This window comes from Gadus chalcogrammus, chromosome 12, assembly GCF_026213295.1.
Source record: "Gadus chalcogrammus isolate NIFS_2021 chromosome 12, NIFS_Gcha_1.0, whole genome shotgun sequence".
Taxonomy (NCBI): Eukaryota; Metazoa; Chordata; class Actinopteri; order Gadiformes; family Gadidae; genus Gadus; species Gadus chalcogrammus.
Window position 1 is genome coordinate 23,087,799 of NC_079423.1, and position 20,079 is coordinate 23,107,877.

Genomic DNA, 20,079 nt, shown 5'->3' on the forward strand with positions numbered 1-20,079 from the left:
GGAAAGCGGGTCATCTTGCATCGCAACAAGCAGGAAGTAGCGGGAAGAACCAGGCGAAGCGATTTGATTGGCTGACGGATGCCTCTGCAAAGACTACTCCCCCATCAGTCAGCCACGCCTTCCCACCTCCGTTGACTGAAGGAGGTAGTGGGCACGGGGCGTTACAAATCTCTCGGCGAGCGTCGGACCTTACTAGCTAGTAGCTTAAAGCTACTAGCTTAACTGTAAAACTTCCAACGGCGCCGCAATTACAAATCTCTCGGCGAGCGTCGGACCTTACTAGCTACACATGTACTCATTTTAACACTCATACTTTACTAAAACATTTCACTACACATTATCCAATCACTAACATCAACTTGTTTTACATTTTAAACACATAACCCACCTGAAACAAAGAGAAAAGAATGCTGACACGGGAGACGTGACATGTCTTTTCAGATCCTCATTAGTTATGAGGATCTCGCGGGGATTCAGGCAAACCACAATATTACTGTGCCTCCTACTGGCAGGATAGTGCACTTGCATTGTGAAAATGTAAAACTATAAAAGATATTGCTCATACAAAATAAGATCAATTTAGTAGGAAATAGTGTGTCTTAATAATATAAAATGGTGTAGTATATAAAAACTTAATATACACAAATGTGGGCACACATTAGTGGGCATCACATTTACGCACAATATCCCTGAGCCACTCATCATCTGATTAGAACACCCGACCTTACCCATTAATTATTACGTTATTTTCATTAAATATTGCCGAATGAACATCTGGCCTGAATTGAGATAACGCATAATCGTATTTGTATCCCTCCAGAGAGAGCTGAAGGAAGTGGTTCAGTTATGGAACTGCCACAGAATTCAACCCAGCAGGAATGCCGTTACTCCCAGTGGACGACCACTGCTGATGTACAACATTCCTCAACTGTTTGGCAGAACAGACCACTTAAAAGCAGTTCATCCCCAACAAGTACAACTTTGCAGAGAAGAATGCCTGCCAAGAGGACCACTCCCCTGTGACCAGACTGTTTTTGACATTTGCTGTCTGATAATGTCAGAAAATCATTTACACCCTCCCATTACAGTTGAGGAAGCCATCCAACTGTACCTTTTTTTACGAGCTAGGATCCACACTATGCTGTAATCCATAGTTTTACCTGTTTCACCCATAGACCCAGTCGTGGTGGTAATACACACCTCTTAAATTGGCACAAAAGTATGTTAACACTTCAAGGGGTTTTTAGGAAGGTTGTGTTTCCTTTCATTTCTTCACATTGACAGAAGACTGTTTTTAAGATGCCCATCGTATATCCATATGCATAACTTGCATGGATGTGTTCTTTTATGTTCATACTTCAAACAATATAAAGGTATAGCAGACTGTATGAAAGACCTGTAAGTATTAGGCCTATGTGATAGTGCCACACACTATTCAGTATTTCAAGTAGCCTACAGTTCCCTTTACTATAGCAATACATATGTTCATAAATAAAATGAAATTAATGAATGAACTTCAAAATTTGCTTTTGTGTTAACTATTCTGACTAGCTAAGCCTCAGTTGGGTTTTACAGTTTTTTTTTTACTATGCACAGTACAATCTAATAATATTGTAAACAATTACAGTAACAGTTACTTACGATACGATACGATACGATATAACTTTATTAATCCCCCGTAGGAGAAATTTGTTTGTTGCAGCAGCAGTGGAAGGACACAGGACAAAATAACAATGTAATAAATACAATAAATAAATAGTGCTAAATGCATAAGGAGACGCTTATAGTTAATAGGGACAAAAACAAGACAAACAGAAACAACATCAAGATGGGTGATGCATATACACATATATACGCATACCTAAACACACACACATGCATATGCAAACACATAGACATACACAAACACAATCATCATCGGGCACTGTTGAACAGCCTAATGGCTGCCGGTAAAAAGGAGCACCTGAAGCGCTCTGTCTTGCACCTGGGGAACATCAACCTGTGACTGAAGGTGCTCCCCATCTGCCACAGCTCAGCATGGAGGGGATGGGAGGGGTTGCCCATGATGGACTTGAATTTGTCCCTCATCCTCCTCTCCACCACCACCTCCAGACTGTCCAGCTCAAGTCCCACAACAGAGCTGGCTTTCCTAACCAGCTTGTTGAGTCTGTTTGACTCCCCAGCCTTGATGCCTCCTCCCCAGCACGCCCCAGCAAAGAACAGCGTGCTAGCTACCACAGACAGATAAAATGTCCTTAGCAGCCTGCCACACACGTCAAACGACCTGAGCCTCCTGAGGAAGAAGAGTCTGCTCTGACTCTTCCGGTAGAGGGCCTCTGTGTTGTCAGACCAGTCCAGTTTATTGTTGATGTGTACTCCAAGGAACTTATACGAATCCACCGTCTCAATTTCAACCCCCTGGATGGTAATAGGGGTTGGGGGCTTCCTCTTCCGGCGGAAGTCCACCACCAGCTCCTTGGTCTTGCCGATGTTGAGTTGGAGGTGGTTCTCCTCAGACCATCTGACGAAGTCCTCCACCACACCTCTGTACTCGTCCTCCCTGTCCTCACTGATGCAGCCCACGATGGAGGAGTCATCTGAGAATTTCTGGAGATGGCAGGTTCCAGAGTTGAAGCTGAAGTCAGAGGTGTAGATGGTAAAGAGGAAGGGTGAAAGTACTGTTCCTTGGGGTGCGCCAGTGTTGCTCATCAACACATCTGACAGGCTGCTCTGCAGCCGCACGTACTGTGGCCTGCTGGAAAGGTAGTCACCAATCCAGGCCACCATGTCAGGGTGTACCTGCATTGCTGAGAGCTTCTTCTCAAGCAGGGGAGGCTGGATGGTATTAAACGCACTGGAGAAGTCGAATAACATGACTCTCACTGAGCTCCCCGGCTTCTCCAGGTGTGAGTAAGCCCTGTGCAGCAGGTAAATGATGGCGTCGTCCACGCTGAGTTGGGCCTGGTACGCGAACTGCAGTGGGTCCATGGAGTCACACACCTGGGGCCTGAGGTGCTGTAGAACCAGTCTTTCAAAGGTCTTCATGATGTGTGAGATCAGCACCACTGGCCTGTAGTCATTGGGAGAGCTAGGACAAGCTATCTTAGGCACCGGAACAATGCAGGAGGTCTTCCACAACTGGGGGACCTTCTTTAGCCTCAGGGAGAGGTTGAAGAGGTGTTGGAACACTCCAGCAAGCTGTCCGGCACACGCTTTAAGCACCTTGGGATTGATGTTGTCCGGACCCATTGCCTTATACCTCTGGAGCTTAGATAGCTCCTGCCTCACCTGGCCTGATGTAATGACAAGACTGGTAGCTAGGGGGAGTGGAGGGGGAAAGGGAGGGAGGGGAGGTGACTGGGTTGGGGGTATGGGAGGTGAAGGAGTGGGGAACAGACTGACTCGCTGAGCTCACTGGGGCAGGGGTTGAGTCGAACCTATTGAAGAATAGGTTCAGCTCATTAGCACGTTCGTGCCTGCCCCCCACAGCTGGACCTGGCAGTCTGTGTCCCGTAATCTGCTTCATCCCATCCCACACCTCCTTGGCACTGTTCATTTCCAGCTTGCCCTCCAGCCTTAGTTCCCTTCTCAGCTCCTTCTGAACTGATTTTACCCCCTCTCTTGTCTCTTGCCATGAAAGCCCTCTTCTTCCTGTTAAGTAGGATTTTAATGTTCTTATTAATCCAGGGTTTGTTGTTAGGAAAACAGCGGACCTTCTTGATGGGTACAATGCTGTCCTCACAAAACCTGATGTAATCCGTAATGCAATGGGAGAGTCCCTCAATGTCCTCTGCGTGGTCTTCCTGGAACAGATCCCAGTCTGTTCTCTGGAAGCAGTCCTGCAGGGCCTCCTCAGCCTCTCTAGACCACTGCTTCACAGTCCTGGTGGTAGCCGGCTGCTTGTTTATAACAGGCGTGTACACAGTTGTAAGGTGTATCAAGTTGTGGTCAGACTGGCCGAGGGGTGGGAGGGGAGAGGAGCTGTATGCCTCCCTCACATTGGCATAAAGACAGTCCAGAATTTTATTTCCTCTGGTTTTACATTTCACATACTGTGTGAAGCTGGTCAGTGTTTTGGAGAGAGAGACATGATTGAAGTCTCCGTTGATTATCATGAGCGCTGTGGGGTGCCGAGTCTAGTCTCGCGACGGTAGAGTGGATGACGTCACAGGCGCGCGCTGCCACTGCGGACGGTGGTACATACACAACAACAACGATGACGTGAGAGAACTCCCGAGGCAGATAGTATGGCCTCAATCCCACAGCTAACAGTTCGATATCTGGAGTACAGATGCTCTCCTTCACGGTAACCTGTCCGGGGTTACACCATTTTGTGTTCACAAAGACGGCTAGACCCCCTCCTTTCTTCTTTCCGCTTAGTCGTCCCCTGTCCGCTCTCGCTAGCGTGAAGCCAGCCAACTCGATAGCACAGTCCGGTATATTCTTATGTAGCCATGTCTCCGTGAAGCACAACAAACTACACTCCCGGTACACACACTGACCGCTCGCCAAGGCTGTTAGTTCGTCCGTTTTGTTGGCCAACGATCTCACGTTCCCCATCACGATAGATGGAAGGCAAGGTTTAAATCTCCTGTGCGTCTCCCGTCTCAACCTTGCCTTCGTTCCGGCTCTCGTTCCCCTCCGGTGTCTCCTAAGCTCCGCAGGTATGCCCGCGGGTGGGGCTCCAACGGCCCCGGCCGTTGGTCCCGGCCGGTACATCAGCAGCCCTTCCCTCGTATGGGTAATCATTGTTTGGTCCACGAGTATCACAAATTACACTAAAAACTATTCTTTGCTTGCATAAGAATAATAACACTGCATTCTGTGTCTGGAGCCTGCCATTTATTCAGGCACTTCAAGTGACAGGCATTTAAACAGCTGTCAACAATGAACACTTAAAACAGCAATGCCAAAAATACATTTTCCAAAAGCCGCGTCAACCGGTCAGGGCATTACAGTTCGTGTCAACTATGTTCAGAAACAGGGTAGAAATTGCTTTATCAAAATAATATAGAAAATATATGTTAAAGGTATACAACACATAATACCCCCAAAAGGTATACAACACATAATACCCCCAATTGAACACATATAATGGTATTAGAGTATAAGAAATGTGCACATACAGTATAGGCTGAAACAGGGTGGGCATTAACACACCAATGCGTAAAAGAATACATTCCAAAGGAGTGTCAAATAAGTGTTAAATGCATTCATCAAAAAAAGAGAAAAGACTTGCAAGTAACACAATACTAAATTCATAGCAGTGTTTGCTAATAGTAGTTGTCCTCGTATCAGGCAAATATGTTTACTATGTATTAAAGAATACTATGTACAAAATACTTACTGGAACATGCAATGACGAACAGAACAGACAAACAAAACTGAAGAAATCTGCATATAGGCAGAAACAGTGTGGGCATTTACGCATCAATGCTGAAAAAAAGGTCAAGTCAAGGTCAAGTAACAGGCCAACGCATTCATGAAAAGGTACCTTAAGTAATGGATCAGTGTAACCGCCAAGCACAATACTACATGTCATACAGTTGACCTCTACTAGTGTTTTCTGATAGTACTTGTTCTTGTATCAGGCACATCTGTGTACTACATAAAGCAAACTTATTGGAACATGCAATGAAGAACAGACACTTTGATTCTGGTGCTCTATTGGCTTGCTACACCTCATGCAACTACATAATGTCCATTTGCAAGTAATTGCTGGAAAGTACTGCTTCCATCTTCCATCAGGGTAGGAGTTGTAAGTGAATGGTAGCTCCAAGACTGCTCCACAAGTGTGCGCAACTGGTCGACGGGACAGTCCTGCTACATTGGTGAAAAGTACTTCAATTTTTGATACAGATATAATGTCAGAGCCAGTTATGAACCTCAACAGTTTTCTTAATCCTGTATCGTGTAATCCACGGATGTACTGCTGGAAAAATTTGAAGGCTTGTTTCTCTGCAGCAGAGACTGGATGGGCTTCAATGAGCTTCAGGACTTTCCGGCACGTTGGATTTTTGTCCGTATACATGGCTTCCAGTTGTTCTGGTGTGTTTATGGTGGTCTTCAGGCATTTACCAGCAACTGCTGATATATTGTCGAGAGCATATTTTGGCTCCTGGATCATCTGCTTATGTGCCGCTTGAAGGAGTACTGCTTTGAGATTTTCACGTTTTGGAACGATTTTCACTCCCAGCCTATCAAGTATATCCAGGAGTTCATCCTGGGACTCACCGTCAAGGTCTTCATTTAAAGCCATGTCAATAACATCTCTCTCAGACTGACTTAAGTACATCCGAAATGACTCAAAGAGTGTCTTCATAGATTAGCCTTGTGAAGTGTTATTCGCATTGATGGTGTTTCAGAATTTAAAGATTGAATCTCGTACATTGGCACAGGAAGAGGTGTTGAGGCAAGTGGTACGGATGTGGTAATGTCATCAGGTGGATGTAGAAAGGTAGAGGTCACAGGGGAGTCGATGTTAAGCACAAGTGGAATTGTGTCATCCAGTTGGCCTTCAGAAGGAGTGCCTTCTCCTAGCCCAAAGAATACTTCTGGATCAGACATTGGAGATAGGGACCGAAGATCTACGAATTCATAGCCAGATGAATTTTCAAAGTGGATAACAGAGATTTGTATGTCCTGCTCTGTGGGAGTGTCACTCAGGGCACTTTGTGCGTCCTGCTCTGTGGGAGTGTCACTCAGGGCACTTTGTGTGTCCTGCTCTGTGGGAGTGTCACTCAGGGCACTGTCATCTTCCTTGTCCGTTTCTGCTTCTTGTGGTTGGACTGCTGTGTGTAAGTAAAAGCGCAACATCCCAAACTTCGACAATTCGTACAGTTCACCAACATCTGTGTGGTCATCAAGTTCGCATTCCTTGAAATCATACACATTGTGAATTAAGTCTTCCCAGTTTCCTTTTTTAGACTCTCCGTTTGGAAAAAACAGTTCCTTCGCAAGAGAGAGTAAATCCATTTTAGTTGCAGTCTTGTTCACATCAAGAACCCTGGTGCCTCCACCACATCGCTTCCTTACTTGTTTGCCCTCATGGATCCAACCCAGCTCAATTTTTCGTGTGTTCTTGACCGCATTTTTGGTAGTAGATCTTCTTAGCCCAAGAGAGGAAGCTCCTGGTTCTGATGTCTCACCATGACTTGTTGCACCGGTCCTCATTCTCTTTTGCAGTTTATCTAGAAGTGACATCCTCAATGGTTCATTTTCCTTCCTTTTTTGTTTGTCCATGCAGTATCGCCTTGTGGCAATTCTGTCCCCGTAGAGTGGTATGTAACATGCAAGGGATGCATCATCTATGTCTTGAATGGCAAATGCATCAATCTGTGAAGACACACAAAAAATAATTACAATTACAAAAACCAACGTAGAAAAGACACCACTTACTATTCTATTCATATCCACACAAAATCAAACCAGATATCACTTACAAGTCCCCTAATAACATGTGGATTTATAACATGCTATGAATTTGTTTTTTGTTTTTGTTTCAGACATGTAAAAGTTTTAGGTAAAAGATAAAAACTTTCACATGTCTGAAACAAAAGAAATGTTGAATGAAGATTTGATATAACTCTTAAGACATAATGGACGTCATACATCTGTATCTTGAATATGTTAGGGTGACCACCAGCCAGACTTAGAAAAGGACAATAGGCTACTTGTTTTGCAATGAGAGGACATAAAAGCAAATTTAAACCATCCTACCATCCGCGTTGGAAGCGTTGAACGACCAAGCGTCAGGTTAGGCGCGTTACTCGCTTTATCCAACGCGAGCAACGCGGTTGGTGTGGCCGCACCATTAGACAACATCGAGCAGCATATCTGAGCTACTCTAGCACATTTGCACATCGCCTCACCTTGTCGGCTTGCATTTGGCTGATTCCATCTTCGGAGACTCCGCGTTCCCGAAGAAAACCCCACAGGCCATCATCGTTTAAATCCATCAGGCTGCAGGGCAGACAGACAGCACATTGCCGTTTGGTTAGCTGGTCTAGTTAGGTAGCTAAGATTCAATCGAATGTGAACCCATGAACATATTAAAGACAGTCGAAAACCTAGGGTAGACTACTAACAACTACAGAGAAATGTCAGACGAATCCATTTACTTTTTAGTTGATTAGAACCTACCTGTTTCGAGTCTGTTCCAGTCACGAAAGCAACCCTCAGCAAGCCTGGGACTAGTGCAACTGCACGGTTGCCAGGTGAGACTGATGATGTCCAGCCCAAAAATGCTCAAAATCCACCTGGAAGCACCCAATCCCGCCCAATTTTAACTAAATTCTTTTGCTCTCTATCGCCAGAAATCTGCAGAAAAACCCACCCAAATACCCTTTTTACCCATTTTTACCCGCAGACGGCCATCCTAACCAGCTCAATTGGGTGGGAAACCGCCCAATCTGGCAACACTACTGATGGTCAGAACACCAGTTATCTCATAATTATGAGATAATTATCTCATAATTATGAGATAGCATGGTGACATTTTTATTATTGAGTGAATGCAATGAGCCATCGTACAAGTAGGAGCAAGGTACATTTTATTACTCGGTTTTCTGGGAATAATTGAAACAAGCAGAAACCAGAAAACAAGCCGTTTTTTCGTTTTTTCGTTTTGACAAGAAAACGAAAATCTAAATTTCAGTTCGTTTATTCGTTTTTTGGTTCTTACTGAGCGAAACGAATTTACCACTCAATATCTGGTTTCCGCCGGTGGGCGGGTCCACTTATTGGCTAGCGTGCTTCATTGCCCTGTGCTCTTCATAATAAAAGTTCTTCCGTTTGATAATGTCGACAAAAATATTACTGTATTATAGACACTAGCAGACACAGAGGACCACACCACCCACAGTCAAGACTGACACGGCTTCAAATAACAATAATAGCATTCATAATCATTTGAAAATGAGAATTTATGAAGTTATGATGACTTCAGTGCAGTTGATGTTTAGCCACAGTTAATACATGCAGAGCAGACCTACGATCGCTGGCTGCTGATTTCCTCACAGCCTGAGAGCTATGAGGAATACAAGTGATCACAACACATTTCTGACAGCTGAAAATTGCGCATTTGTTGACCTTTATCCATTTAAAGTAAACAAATAATTTAATTTTTTCTTGTTGAAAGATATTTTATATTGTTTTCATATTATTATTTACTGATGGTGTTTACAGAATGCGAGTGCGTGTTATATTGAAAGCGAGGCTGGGTGTGCCTATGAATATAGGCTACAGTGAGTTTTTTAAGGTCATATCATATTCATATTGTCTACTCTGTACAGTGACAGGGAGTGTAAAGTAACCTACTTCATTCAATATCGAATAGGCTACTGTAGCCTACACTATGTACAAATGGTTTTGCTCATGGCAGTTGTGACAGTCATTTTAACGTGTCAGGCAAGCTTCACTCATTCCAGGATGCATTATGCGTTGTCCTATAGCCTACTTGGAACATGTTTTGGAAGGGATCTATAGTAGCGTATAGAAATTTGCTCATAACAGGCCAGCTGGAATACAAAGCAAACTCTTTGTATTCCAGCTGTTTTTTTGTGATATTTTATGATGTTTCCAACTCAGTCTCACCAATATGCGTAGAGATCGCACGGTTTGACACTTTCAAAATGCGTGCAGTAGCCTACATACGCCAAATGACCATTTCGCGTGCATATGATACGCAAAACCCAGCATTAACTACTGTGGAGGGCGGATACGTCCATTTCGTGTTTATATGATACGCAAAACCCAGCATTAACTGAATGGGAAATGCAATATTTTAGAACAGATTCACCAATAAACGTGTTTCTAATGACATTTCTAGCGAGAAATTTACTTTTTCCTTGAATAATCTTCAGTCAGTGATTGTGTCTGATCTTTAGTTTTATAGTTATTAGGAAGATTTTATCGGCTCGCTCGCATGTTTCAACGACGTCAGGTTGTTAGGGACGCTGCTTTCGCTAAACTAGCAACTCACGTGTTTCCTGCGTTTGTGTTATTAAACCGTTACTTTATGTAACTTTTAATGATATCATGTTGTTAGAAACACGTATATCTGAGAGCCAACCCAGTCGCCAAAAGCATACGTTGACAGTGTACGTTTTCGTGAACACTGGATTACGTCGCATTTCAACATAAAATAGCGTGTTATACACACACACACACACACACACACACACACACACACACACACACACACACACACACACACACAGCATTTAGCAGCATTTCGCTGCTAAATAAATAAATAAATACTAAGGCAGAATAAAGAATAAATTAATTCATTATCATTCAACTTCAACATGTGTTATTACAGTATAGTGGTGGAGGGATGACGTATGTTGGCCAACCCGGAAGTGAGCGTCGCCCTGGGTTCCCTTGACAAAAAGCCAACGGGTTTTTCCATTTGATTTTGGATTATTGCAGAAAAATTAGCATCTTTGAAGCACCTCCTCAAAAACTGAAAATAACTAAAAATAACTGTGCTCCAAAGAAAGAAATGTAAACCAATGCATTCCGAATGGGAGTGTTTCTCCGATTTTTCCATGCTACACAGAACGAAATGTAAACCCATGCAAAAAAGACTTCATGGTCATAATCATTTAAATATCATTAATCTCCTGAGGGTGGTATTCTATTTTTTTCAACCGGGCTGCATCCAGTCACTTGACCGTCATGGTTGCTATGGTGGTTGTTATCGACCAGCCCCTCTAATCCTTACATGGCTCTAAAAACCACGCGGCAAATGAGCTGCCGTAAATTGTGTTGTTTTTGTCGTAAACTAGGGTCCGATGGTTAAAAAATAGACAGATATTCCAAGGTATCCTTAAAAGGCAGCTTGGATGTTTTTATTTTCTGCAGTTTAGACTTCTTCTATAATCTATTTTTGAAAGCAAAACACCAAGCTCATTGATTTAACGAGGCAGGGTTATTTGAAACAATTGATTAAATAAATATTTATGAGAGGTCATTCCTTCTCCTGAGTTTTCTTCCTATTTATGTCTAGTGTACAACCCTACTGTCCACAAGCATCACCCCCCCCCCCCCTATGCGTATGCGTCCTTTGAGACCCCCTTTGATATATATAAGAGACCTCAAAGTAAAGCTTACTTAAATGTTGTCGACCCAGTCACCTATTGCATCACTTCCTTTAGGGCTTCGGCCTCCTAATTGATCATTGTAGTAATTGAATGCCCTCTTTCATATATATGATACCTCCCCCACTGGGACGTGGCAACAATTCTCCAAATCCATATGCGGAGGGGGGGGTGATGCTTGTGGACAGGGTTGTGGTAGGGTTGTGGTAGGGTTGTACATCTATTGTACAACCCCATAAATAGGAAGCAAACTCAGGAGAAGGAATGACCTCTCACAAATACTTATTTAATAAATTGTTTCAAATAACCCTGCCTCGTTAAATCATTGAGCTTGGTGTTTTGCTTTCAAAAATAGGTTACAGAAGAAGTCTAAACTGCAGAAAATAAAAACATCCAAGCTGCCTTTTAAGGATACCTTGGAATATCTGTCTATTTTTTAACCATCGGACCCTAGTTTACGACAAAAACAACACAGTTTACGGCAGCTCATTTGCCGCGTGGTTTTTAGAGCCATGTAAGGATTAGAGGCTGGTCGACAGCAACCAACATAGCAACCATGACGGTCAAGTGACTGGATGCAGCCCCGTTGAAAAAAATAGAATACCACCCTCAGGAGATTAATGATATTTAAATGATTATGACCATGAAGTCTTTATTTGCATGGGTTTACATTTTGTTCTGTGTAGCATGGAAAAATCGGAGAAACACTCCCATTCGGAATGCATTGGTTTACATTTCTTTCTTTGGAGCACAGTTATTTTTATTTATTTTCAGTTTTTGAAAATAAATAAATAAATATTTTCAGTTTTTGAGGACGTGCTTCAAAGATGCTAATTTTTCTGGCCAACATACGTCATCCCTCCACCACTATACTGTAATAACACATGTTGAAGTTGAATGATAATGAATTAATTTATTCTTTATTCTGCCTTAGTATTTATTTATTTAGCAGCGAAATGCAGTGTGTGTGTGTGTGTGTGTGTGTGTGTGTGTATAACACGCTATTTTATGTTGAAATGCGACGTAATCCAGTGTTCACGAAAACGTACACTGTCAACGTATGCTTTTGGCGACTGGGTTGGCTCTCAGATATACGTGTTTCTAACAACATGATATCATTAAAAGTTACATAAAGTAACGGTTTAATAACACAAACGCAGGAAACACGTGAGTTGCTAGTTTAGCGAAAGCAGCGTCCCTAACAACCTGACGTCGTTGAAACATGCGAGCGAGCCGATAAAATCTTCCTAATAACTATAAAACTAAAGATCAGACACAATCACTGACTGAAGATTATGCAAGTAAAAAGTATATTTCTCGCTAGAAATGTTATTAGAAACACGTTTAACGGTGAATCGGTCCTAAAATATTGCATTTCCCATTCAGATAATAAAGATTAATAAAGATCACACATTCACTGATTGAAGATTATTCAAGGAAAAAGTACATTTCTCGCTAGAAATATCATTAGAAACACGTTTAATGGTGAATCTGTCCTAAAATATTGCATTTCCCATTCAGTTAATGCTGGGTTTTGCGTATCATATGCACGCGAAATGGACGTATCTGCCCTCCACAGTAGTTAATGCTGGGTTTTGCGTATCATATGCACGCGAAATGGTCATTTGGCGTATGTACTGCACGCATTTTGAAAGTGTCAAACCGTGCGATCTGTACGCATATTGGTGAGACTGGGTTGATTTATGGCTATGCCTTTTTCTCTTTTCAATATGACCATACACAATGGCCAGAGGACCAGCATCTTTTTTTAACTGATAAACAAAATAATCTTTGAGTTCTACATGTTCTAGAAATGTTCATTAATTGACAGTCCTAATGTTTATTTTCTTGTCTTCTGATTCTTTATTACAGTATGGAAGGGGAGATTTGGATGTACCTGGTCAGGTCTTGGTCAGCCTTCAAATCCCAGATGTGGAGACTGCAGGGATACCTCACGGAGAAGACACTAAAGAGCCATCTCTCATTCATCGAGTGGACTCATTGGTTTGCGAATGACCACAAAGATGCTCCCATAGGCAGATTGCTGCATGGCATTCACCACTTATTCAAATTGTAGAGGTTGAAGCAGTCTTCCTTGTGGTCACTTGCCATAACACTGTCATGTGTTTTATGAAAAAAACATCAGTAACATTTAAATTGAGTTGATGTGGACGGCTCTTTTTTTTGTCAGATTTCTTCAGTGTTCAGTGCCTGTTTGTGAGATATGCATTGTTTGAAAGATAAGCCTTTGATTTTGTTTAATTTTAATATGCCTTTCATCAACAGTGGTTTGGGGTTTTATAACAACAATTAAAGTGCTTAACTACTGGTGAACGATGTTGCAGAACATATATGGTTTGTGTTGATTGCATGGAAAAGGGAATAACCAGTTACAACTTATATGGTAAGAGCCTGGTAATACCATGGAAACAAACAAGGCTTCCTTTTACAGTACAGTTTCAGCTTAATTACTGGGTAAATTGTCGTGTTTTACATGGTAACGTCGCAGAACGTACATGGTAAAAGTTTGTGTTGAATGCATGGAAAAGGGAATAATGTATTACAAATTATATGGTAAGAACCTGGTAATACCATGGAAACAAACGAGGCTTCCTTTTACAGTACAGTTTCAGCTTACTTACTGGGTAAATTGGTGTGTTTTACTTGGTAACGTCGCAGAACGTACATGGTACAAGTTTGTGTTGACTGCATGGAAAAGGGAATGTATTACAAATTACATGGTAAGAACCTGGTAATACCATGGAAACAAACAAGGCTTCCTTTTACAGTACAGTTTCAGCTTAATTACTGGGTAAATTGTCGTGTATTACTTGGTAACGTCGCAGAACGTACATGGTACAAGTTTATGTTGACTGCATGGAAGAGGGAATGTATTACAAATTACATGGTAAGAACCTGGTAATACCATGGAAACAAACGAGGCTTCCTTTTACAGTACAGTTTCAGCTTACTTAAGGCGAGACACGGCAGGTGAAATATCGATTTTTTCATGCCCTGGTCAAATTTGAGATTTTGAGCTAGTTTGCCTCTTTAACTTGTTATCTTTCATACTACCATAAAGAAAACGTCAAAGTTTCACTGCATTTAGTTCAGCCGCGGCATCCATTTTGTCCCAAATTTATCAAGAATTCTTACTTCGAACCGCGTTCAGCGTTTCGTCTTTTTACACATCTGTCATGTCTGGTATGATTTTAAAGCTCTGAGCCTCGACCAGAAGGGCATTTCCTTTCTTTTCAGCAACCAATCCTGATTTTCTGAAGGGGGCTTTAAAGAACTAAAGTCGATTCATTGGCTGACGGCGCTTTTCTGCTAACGTGATTCGCTCAGTGCCTCACGTGTTGTCTTTTTGACATTTCCGTGTTAGCTTGCCGCGGGAACTTTAGAAATGCCTCGTCTTACTAAATTGTCCGCTAAAAGAAAGACACAAATGGGTCTAGCAAGATCCACGAGAATATATCAGCCGGCCGAATTGCCTCATAACCCTCCAGTGAACAGCGCGTCCGGTCGTAAGTTGTTTGCTAACCGTGAGGTGATAGAGGGTGCCACTGACTGCGCGACACAGCAGTGGTTGATTGTCCATGTCTCTCGTCTAAATGAGATGATAAATGATCTTCTGTGTCCTAACTGTGCCGAATCGGATCTGTCAATAAACATTGATCCAAACAACCAGGGCTTTTGCAGTAGTCTGATGCTGGAGTGCAACCGTTGTAAAGCTGAGGGTGGGTATCGGCGAAGCGTGTATACATCCACACGACTGCAAAGTGAGACCCGCGGAGACGTCGCCTTTGACGTAAATGTGCGCATGGTGCTGTTGGCACACGAGTTGGGCTTGGTTTATGCTGCGCTGAAAAAGATCAGCAAGGTTTTGGGGATCCCTTCCCTTCATTTGAAAACGTACCAGCGACATGACAAAGTCACCAAACTCGAGTGCATCAACCACGCTCACAAAAGAATGGGCACTGCACTCAGAAAGATAAGTGTAGGCAAAAAATTGGGTGGCAAGGGATCAGGGAAACTCACGGCAAAGAAATGCAAATCTCTACAAAATTTTTACAGGGGGGCCATTCTAAATAATCAGGGAAACATTGAGGGCATGAAGTCGGAGATATGGGCGGGCCTGCTCCATTGCATGTCTACTGACGAAGTGCCATTGCACAACAGATGCAACCCCCAGTGGTGCTTCTTTAGGACGGCGGAAGACAACGGAGAGACCCCTGACAGCCACTCGCTTCACTCAAAAAAACATTTGTCTCGGGAAGTGGGTCAGACACTTCTGCCCATTTATCATCGAACGTCAAGTGACAGTCTCCTGCAAAAAATGCAGCATGGGGGCACACAAAATAACAATGAGTGCCTCAATTCATTTATATGGGCTCGCTGCCCAAAAACAGTGTTTGTGGGGAGAAACAGAGTGGAGGCGGCAGTAAGCATGGCCATATCATCTTTTAATGAGGGTGCGTCAGCCATCCTTAATGTGATGGCCAACCTGTGGCTGGAGAGCACAACAATCACCCTAAACACCATCAGGGAAGCTGACATGCTGAGGGTCACCAAGGCAAATGCCATCCTGTCTCCTCAAACAAAGGGAAAGAGAAAACATGAGAGCAATGAAAGAAAAGTGAAAAGGCACCAGCAAGAACAGGAAGAGGGGGCGACATATGGTGCAGGGATGGAAATGTAGGCCCAATGTTCTGCATATGAAAATCAATTAATTACCATAGCCTACTAAAACTAGATTAAAAAAATGAATTGCATGTTTTGTGTAATCATTTTGATTTAAGTTATGAACTGGTTCATGATGATACAGTATGTATAAGTTAAAATGTTACCTTATTCACCTGCACAATACCGTATAATTAACCAGCCTGTTACAGCAGTTGTTGGCTTTCTATGGCTGCCATGTTATTAAATTATTTATTTAAATGTTCTTTATATATTCAAAACTGTTATGACTAAGAGCTTGAGCCTTTATTCTGCGTTCTAGTAGATTTTTGCTGTATAAATGTATGAAAATCCCCTATATAAATCTTTAAATGCCGTCTCAAAATGAGTGTTTTTCCATTTTTAGGTGCACATTTCTCAGCCTATGTAGAACCTAGGTACACCACACTTCCCAGTTTCACACATAGCATTGTTATGAAGACATCTACACATGGATTTATTTATAAATTGTTCCTGGCCAGATTTATGGGTCATTTTACCTGGAAATCATGGCGAAAATAGGGTTTTTAAGGCCATGGATAGTATATTTTGATTTCCCAGGTCATAAAAGCAGATATCCTAAAATCCATGTGAGAATTTTTTGTCATTTGATATATAAACAAAATAAAAAAAGAATTTTGGTCCTGGCTTTATCACAGTTTAAGATTCATGCACCGGAAATATATGCAAAAACATGCATATTTAATGAGATGCAGCATAATTAGCATAATTAAATATGCAAAATTCAAAAACTTGTATTACATTTTTTTCTTATAATGATGTATGTGATCCCTTGTATTTAAAAATGTTACCCTATTCACCTGCCATGTCTGGCCTTAAGCGGCGTTTACATGGACACATCTATGCCGCATAGATTTCTATGCAGCATAGAAAATGGTCATGTATACGCCTCATTCGGAATACAATTATCTGTTCGGCATAGATTCTATGCCGAATAGAATGGTGGTGTAGTCCGTTTTAAATCGCCATGTATACACTTATTCCGCATAGATTGGGGTTTAACTTAGAGCAGCCGCAGTAGTTCGCCATTGGTCCACTGAGCTCCGTCTGTACTTTTAAGCACACCGAACTTCACCGCTGTCAAGGAAAGTGGATTTATTGCCTGATTCACGTCTTTGTTATCACTCCGTAAAAGTAGTCCGGTAAGCGTGTCCGGTTGCTAAGCGACGGGACATGGGTGTTTATTAGTGAGGTGTCCGCTCGCGTCCGAGATAACTGTAAATGAGTAGGCTACTACTAGTACTTTTGCAAGCTGAACGTTAAAATACTTAACTTAGAGAGATCGCAGCTGCAGTAGTGCGCAATTGGACCTTCGAGGATTCCTGGTCACTAAATTCCCGTAAGACCACTCTCTCCCACCAGTCTTGGCTGCGGACTCGCATCCAAATTCCTCTTGTTTGCGGCGGAGCATAGGGTAAATATAAAGATCTGACGAGAAATTGACGTTGCTGCGCTGTCCTCCTCCTTCTTAATTGAAGGAGCAGGCAGAGAAAAGCTCTCTCCTGCTGTGCTTTTATTAAAATCAAATTTAAAATCCCCGATAGTGATAAGACATCCATTATGTCGCCGCCGGTCCTGAGACGTGTCAGGTGTGCGCGAGAGACATAACGGACACTTTTGTTACTGCCTTGTATACAGTACATTCGGAACACATTTTAGGAACAGATCTATGCCGCATAGAAATCTATGCGGTATAGATCTGCCATGTAAACGCGGCTTTACTGGGTAAATTGTCGTGTTTTACTTGGTAACGTCGCAGAACGTACTTGGTACAAGTTTGTGTTGACTGCATGGACAATGGAATGTATCTATTATAAATTATATGGTAAGAACCTGGTAATACCATGGAAACAAACGAGGCTTCCTTTTACAGTACAGTTTCAGCTTACTTACTGGGCAAATTGTTGTGTTTTACTTGGTAACGTCGCAGAACGTACATGGTACATGTTTGTGTTGACTGCATGGATAATGGAATGTATCTATTATAAATTATATGGTAAGAACCTGGTAATACCATGGAAACAAACGGCTTCGTACCCAGTATTTAAGAAGATGTACCATGACACTAGAGGAAAACTGTTCCTGCAGAGGTTTTCACCAGGTAAGTAATTCCATGATGGTAAATCGAACAAACCCTTTCGAAAAAGTATTTTTTTGGAAAGTACTATGCTAATTTCTAGATAGTACATCACTAAATTTGGGCTGTCACCAACATAAACCTTGGATAATAGATGTTTCTAAGAATTGGTTGCCTAATTTCCTAGGAAGTACACAATATCAGAGTTATTACCAACCTAAAACAGTTACAACTACACGCTACTTAGTTGAGTTGATGGGTGATAGTGGAGGTTTTACTTGGTACATCAGCTGTAATTCCTCTGTATTTACCTTCTTATTACCAGTGGTAATTACGCAGTAATACACTATAATTTACCGGATAATTCCTCTGTATTTACCTTCTTATTACCAGTGGTAATTACCCAGTAATACACTATGATTTACCATGTATTTACCGGATAACTACCTCTGTATTTACCTTCTTATTACCAGTGGTAATTACCCAGTAATACACTATGATTTACCATGTATGTACCGGGTAAATACCTAGTAATTAGGGGACTGTAAAAGGAAGGGTTACCACTTTTCCTCCCGAGATCCCGCTAATGTTGTGTTATAAAGTAAAGGGAAACAAGATATCTATTCTTCCTCCACCTTTTTCGCTTCTCTGCTTGGTGTCGCTGACGCTTATAGTTTGCCTCCCTCGCTCTGGTAACGTCACGTACAAGAAAAAACAAAACAAAGCTCCTAATACTGATTTAAGCTTCGAATACAAATTTTCTGAACGAGTATTCGAATATTCGAATAATTCGGGCCAGCCCTAGTGTTCGGTCAGGTGTGCCATGTTTGTGTGATGTTCGTCGTGTTAAATAAAGGCAGCTCTCATAGCTCTCGCTATGGGAGTGCAGCGCCCCCCTGTGGCCACGACTGGAAGGGCCGGAGAACCAGCAGCGAACCAGCAGCTGCCCACCGCCCCCTGTCGGCAAGGACAGCGGTTAGGCTGCCGAAGTTCTCCGGGGTAACGCAGCTGGAGCCATACCTGGCCCACTTCCGGCTTGCAGCGTGGCACAAAGGCTGGGGTGCCGAGGAGGCGGTTGTCCACCTTGCTCTGGCGTTGGAGGGGACGGCAGACCTTAAGCTGCTACCCGGAATTCTCTGCGGCTACACGGGAGGCCCTGGCGCTCCACGCCTTCCTGCGGGGACTGCAGCCTGAGTGTCTGGGGCAGCATGTCCGCCTCACCGAGCCCCAGACCCTCGATAAGGCTCTGGACCAGGCCGAACGGGCTGAGGTGGATCTCTACCGCCATCGCAGCCCTCCCCCCCGGCACAAAGAACGTGGGTGTCAAGTCCAGGCAGCGGAAGGGCCGGGTCCGGACGGCCACCCTTCCCGCCACCGAGACGGCTGAGGCTTCCTGTGCGCAGTGGTGGCACGACAGGGCTGACCATGAACCGCAGCAGTGTCGGCAGCTGGGGCTGGTCGAAGACTGCAGGTGGACGGGGCAGCGTGCCACCCATCCTCGTCCCAGCCTCTGGCGTGGCCATCGGAAGGCGGTTAAGGACGTCGGAGGGCGGCGGAGGATGGGGTGCCCGAACGGCGCTCCAGAGGCCCCCTACAGCGGAACCTGGTGGGGGTCCCGATGGAGGTGGTCCCCGACCACACCCCCAGGACCTCTAAAGAATGTTCGTCCCTGTTGGCGACCCAACCAGGGAGGAAGGCTGCGCCGCAACGGGGCCGCCACTGGCAGGAGCCAAGGAGGGGCCGGCGGCCCCCTGATCACTCGGGACTGTGCAATGGGTTTTGCGGTCGTCGGGCGTCTGACCTCCAAGGTGGGGGCTGTGTGGTGACTTCTGCGGGGTTCGCGCCGGGGATTCTGGGGATCCGAGATGCCAGTTGGGGAAAAGGGGTTCTATTGCCTTTTGTCAACTTGTTTCTGTTGTTAGGTTAGTGGGGTTAATGGTTTTGGGGTCTTTATTGTTTGTTTGTTAATTGTGATGTGTAGTGTGATCGGGACCATTAGTGAGTGTTGTGTGTGTTGGTCATGTGTGCCGTGTTTCTGTTATGTTTGTCGTGTTAAATAAAGGCAGCTCTTGTTGTCGTGCGGTGTATGGGGCACGAGAGTTGTGTCATCGCTTAACCTGGGCTCCCATCTCGTCCTTCCCGCACTGCTCGCCACAA

General features: G+C 43.4%; 1 protein-coding gene across 1 annotated transcript; it reads right to left on the reverse strand.

The window, feature by feature from the left end:
- Positions 1–4,823: 4,823 nt before the first annotated feature.
- On the reverse strand, positions 4,824–8,283 carry LOC130392719 (uncharacterized). The gene is made up of 3 exons (XM_056603224.1): positions 8,143–8,283; positions 7,872–7,962; positions 4,824–7,335 (listed from the first exon to the last, which is right to left on the reverse strand). The coding sequence occupies exons 2-3, from the start codon at positions 7,956–7,958 to the stop codon at positions 6,319–6,321; spliced, it is 1,104 nt and encodes a 367-aa protein (XP_056459199.1). The 5' UTR covers positions 7,959–7,962; positions 8,143–8,283; the 3' UTR covers positions 4,824–6,318.
- Between the last annotated feature and the right edge of the window lie 11,796 nt (positions 8,284–20,079).

Bases quoted from the DNA above. Each gene is read 5' to 3' on its own strand.
- LOC130392719 (XM_056603224.1), bottom strand. From the start codon at position 7,958: ATGGATTTAAACGATGATGGCCTGTGGGGTTTTCTTCGGGAACGCGGA. The intron at 7,336-7,871 runs GTGAGGCGATGT...GTGTCTTCACAG, and splicing joins GCCAAATGCAAGCCGACAAG to ATTGATGCATTTGCCATTCA.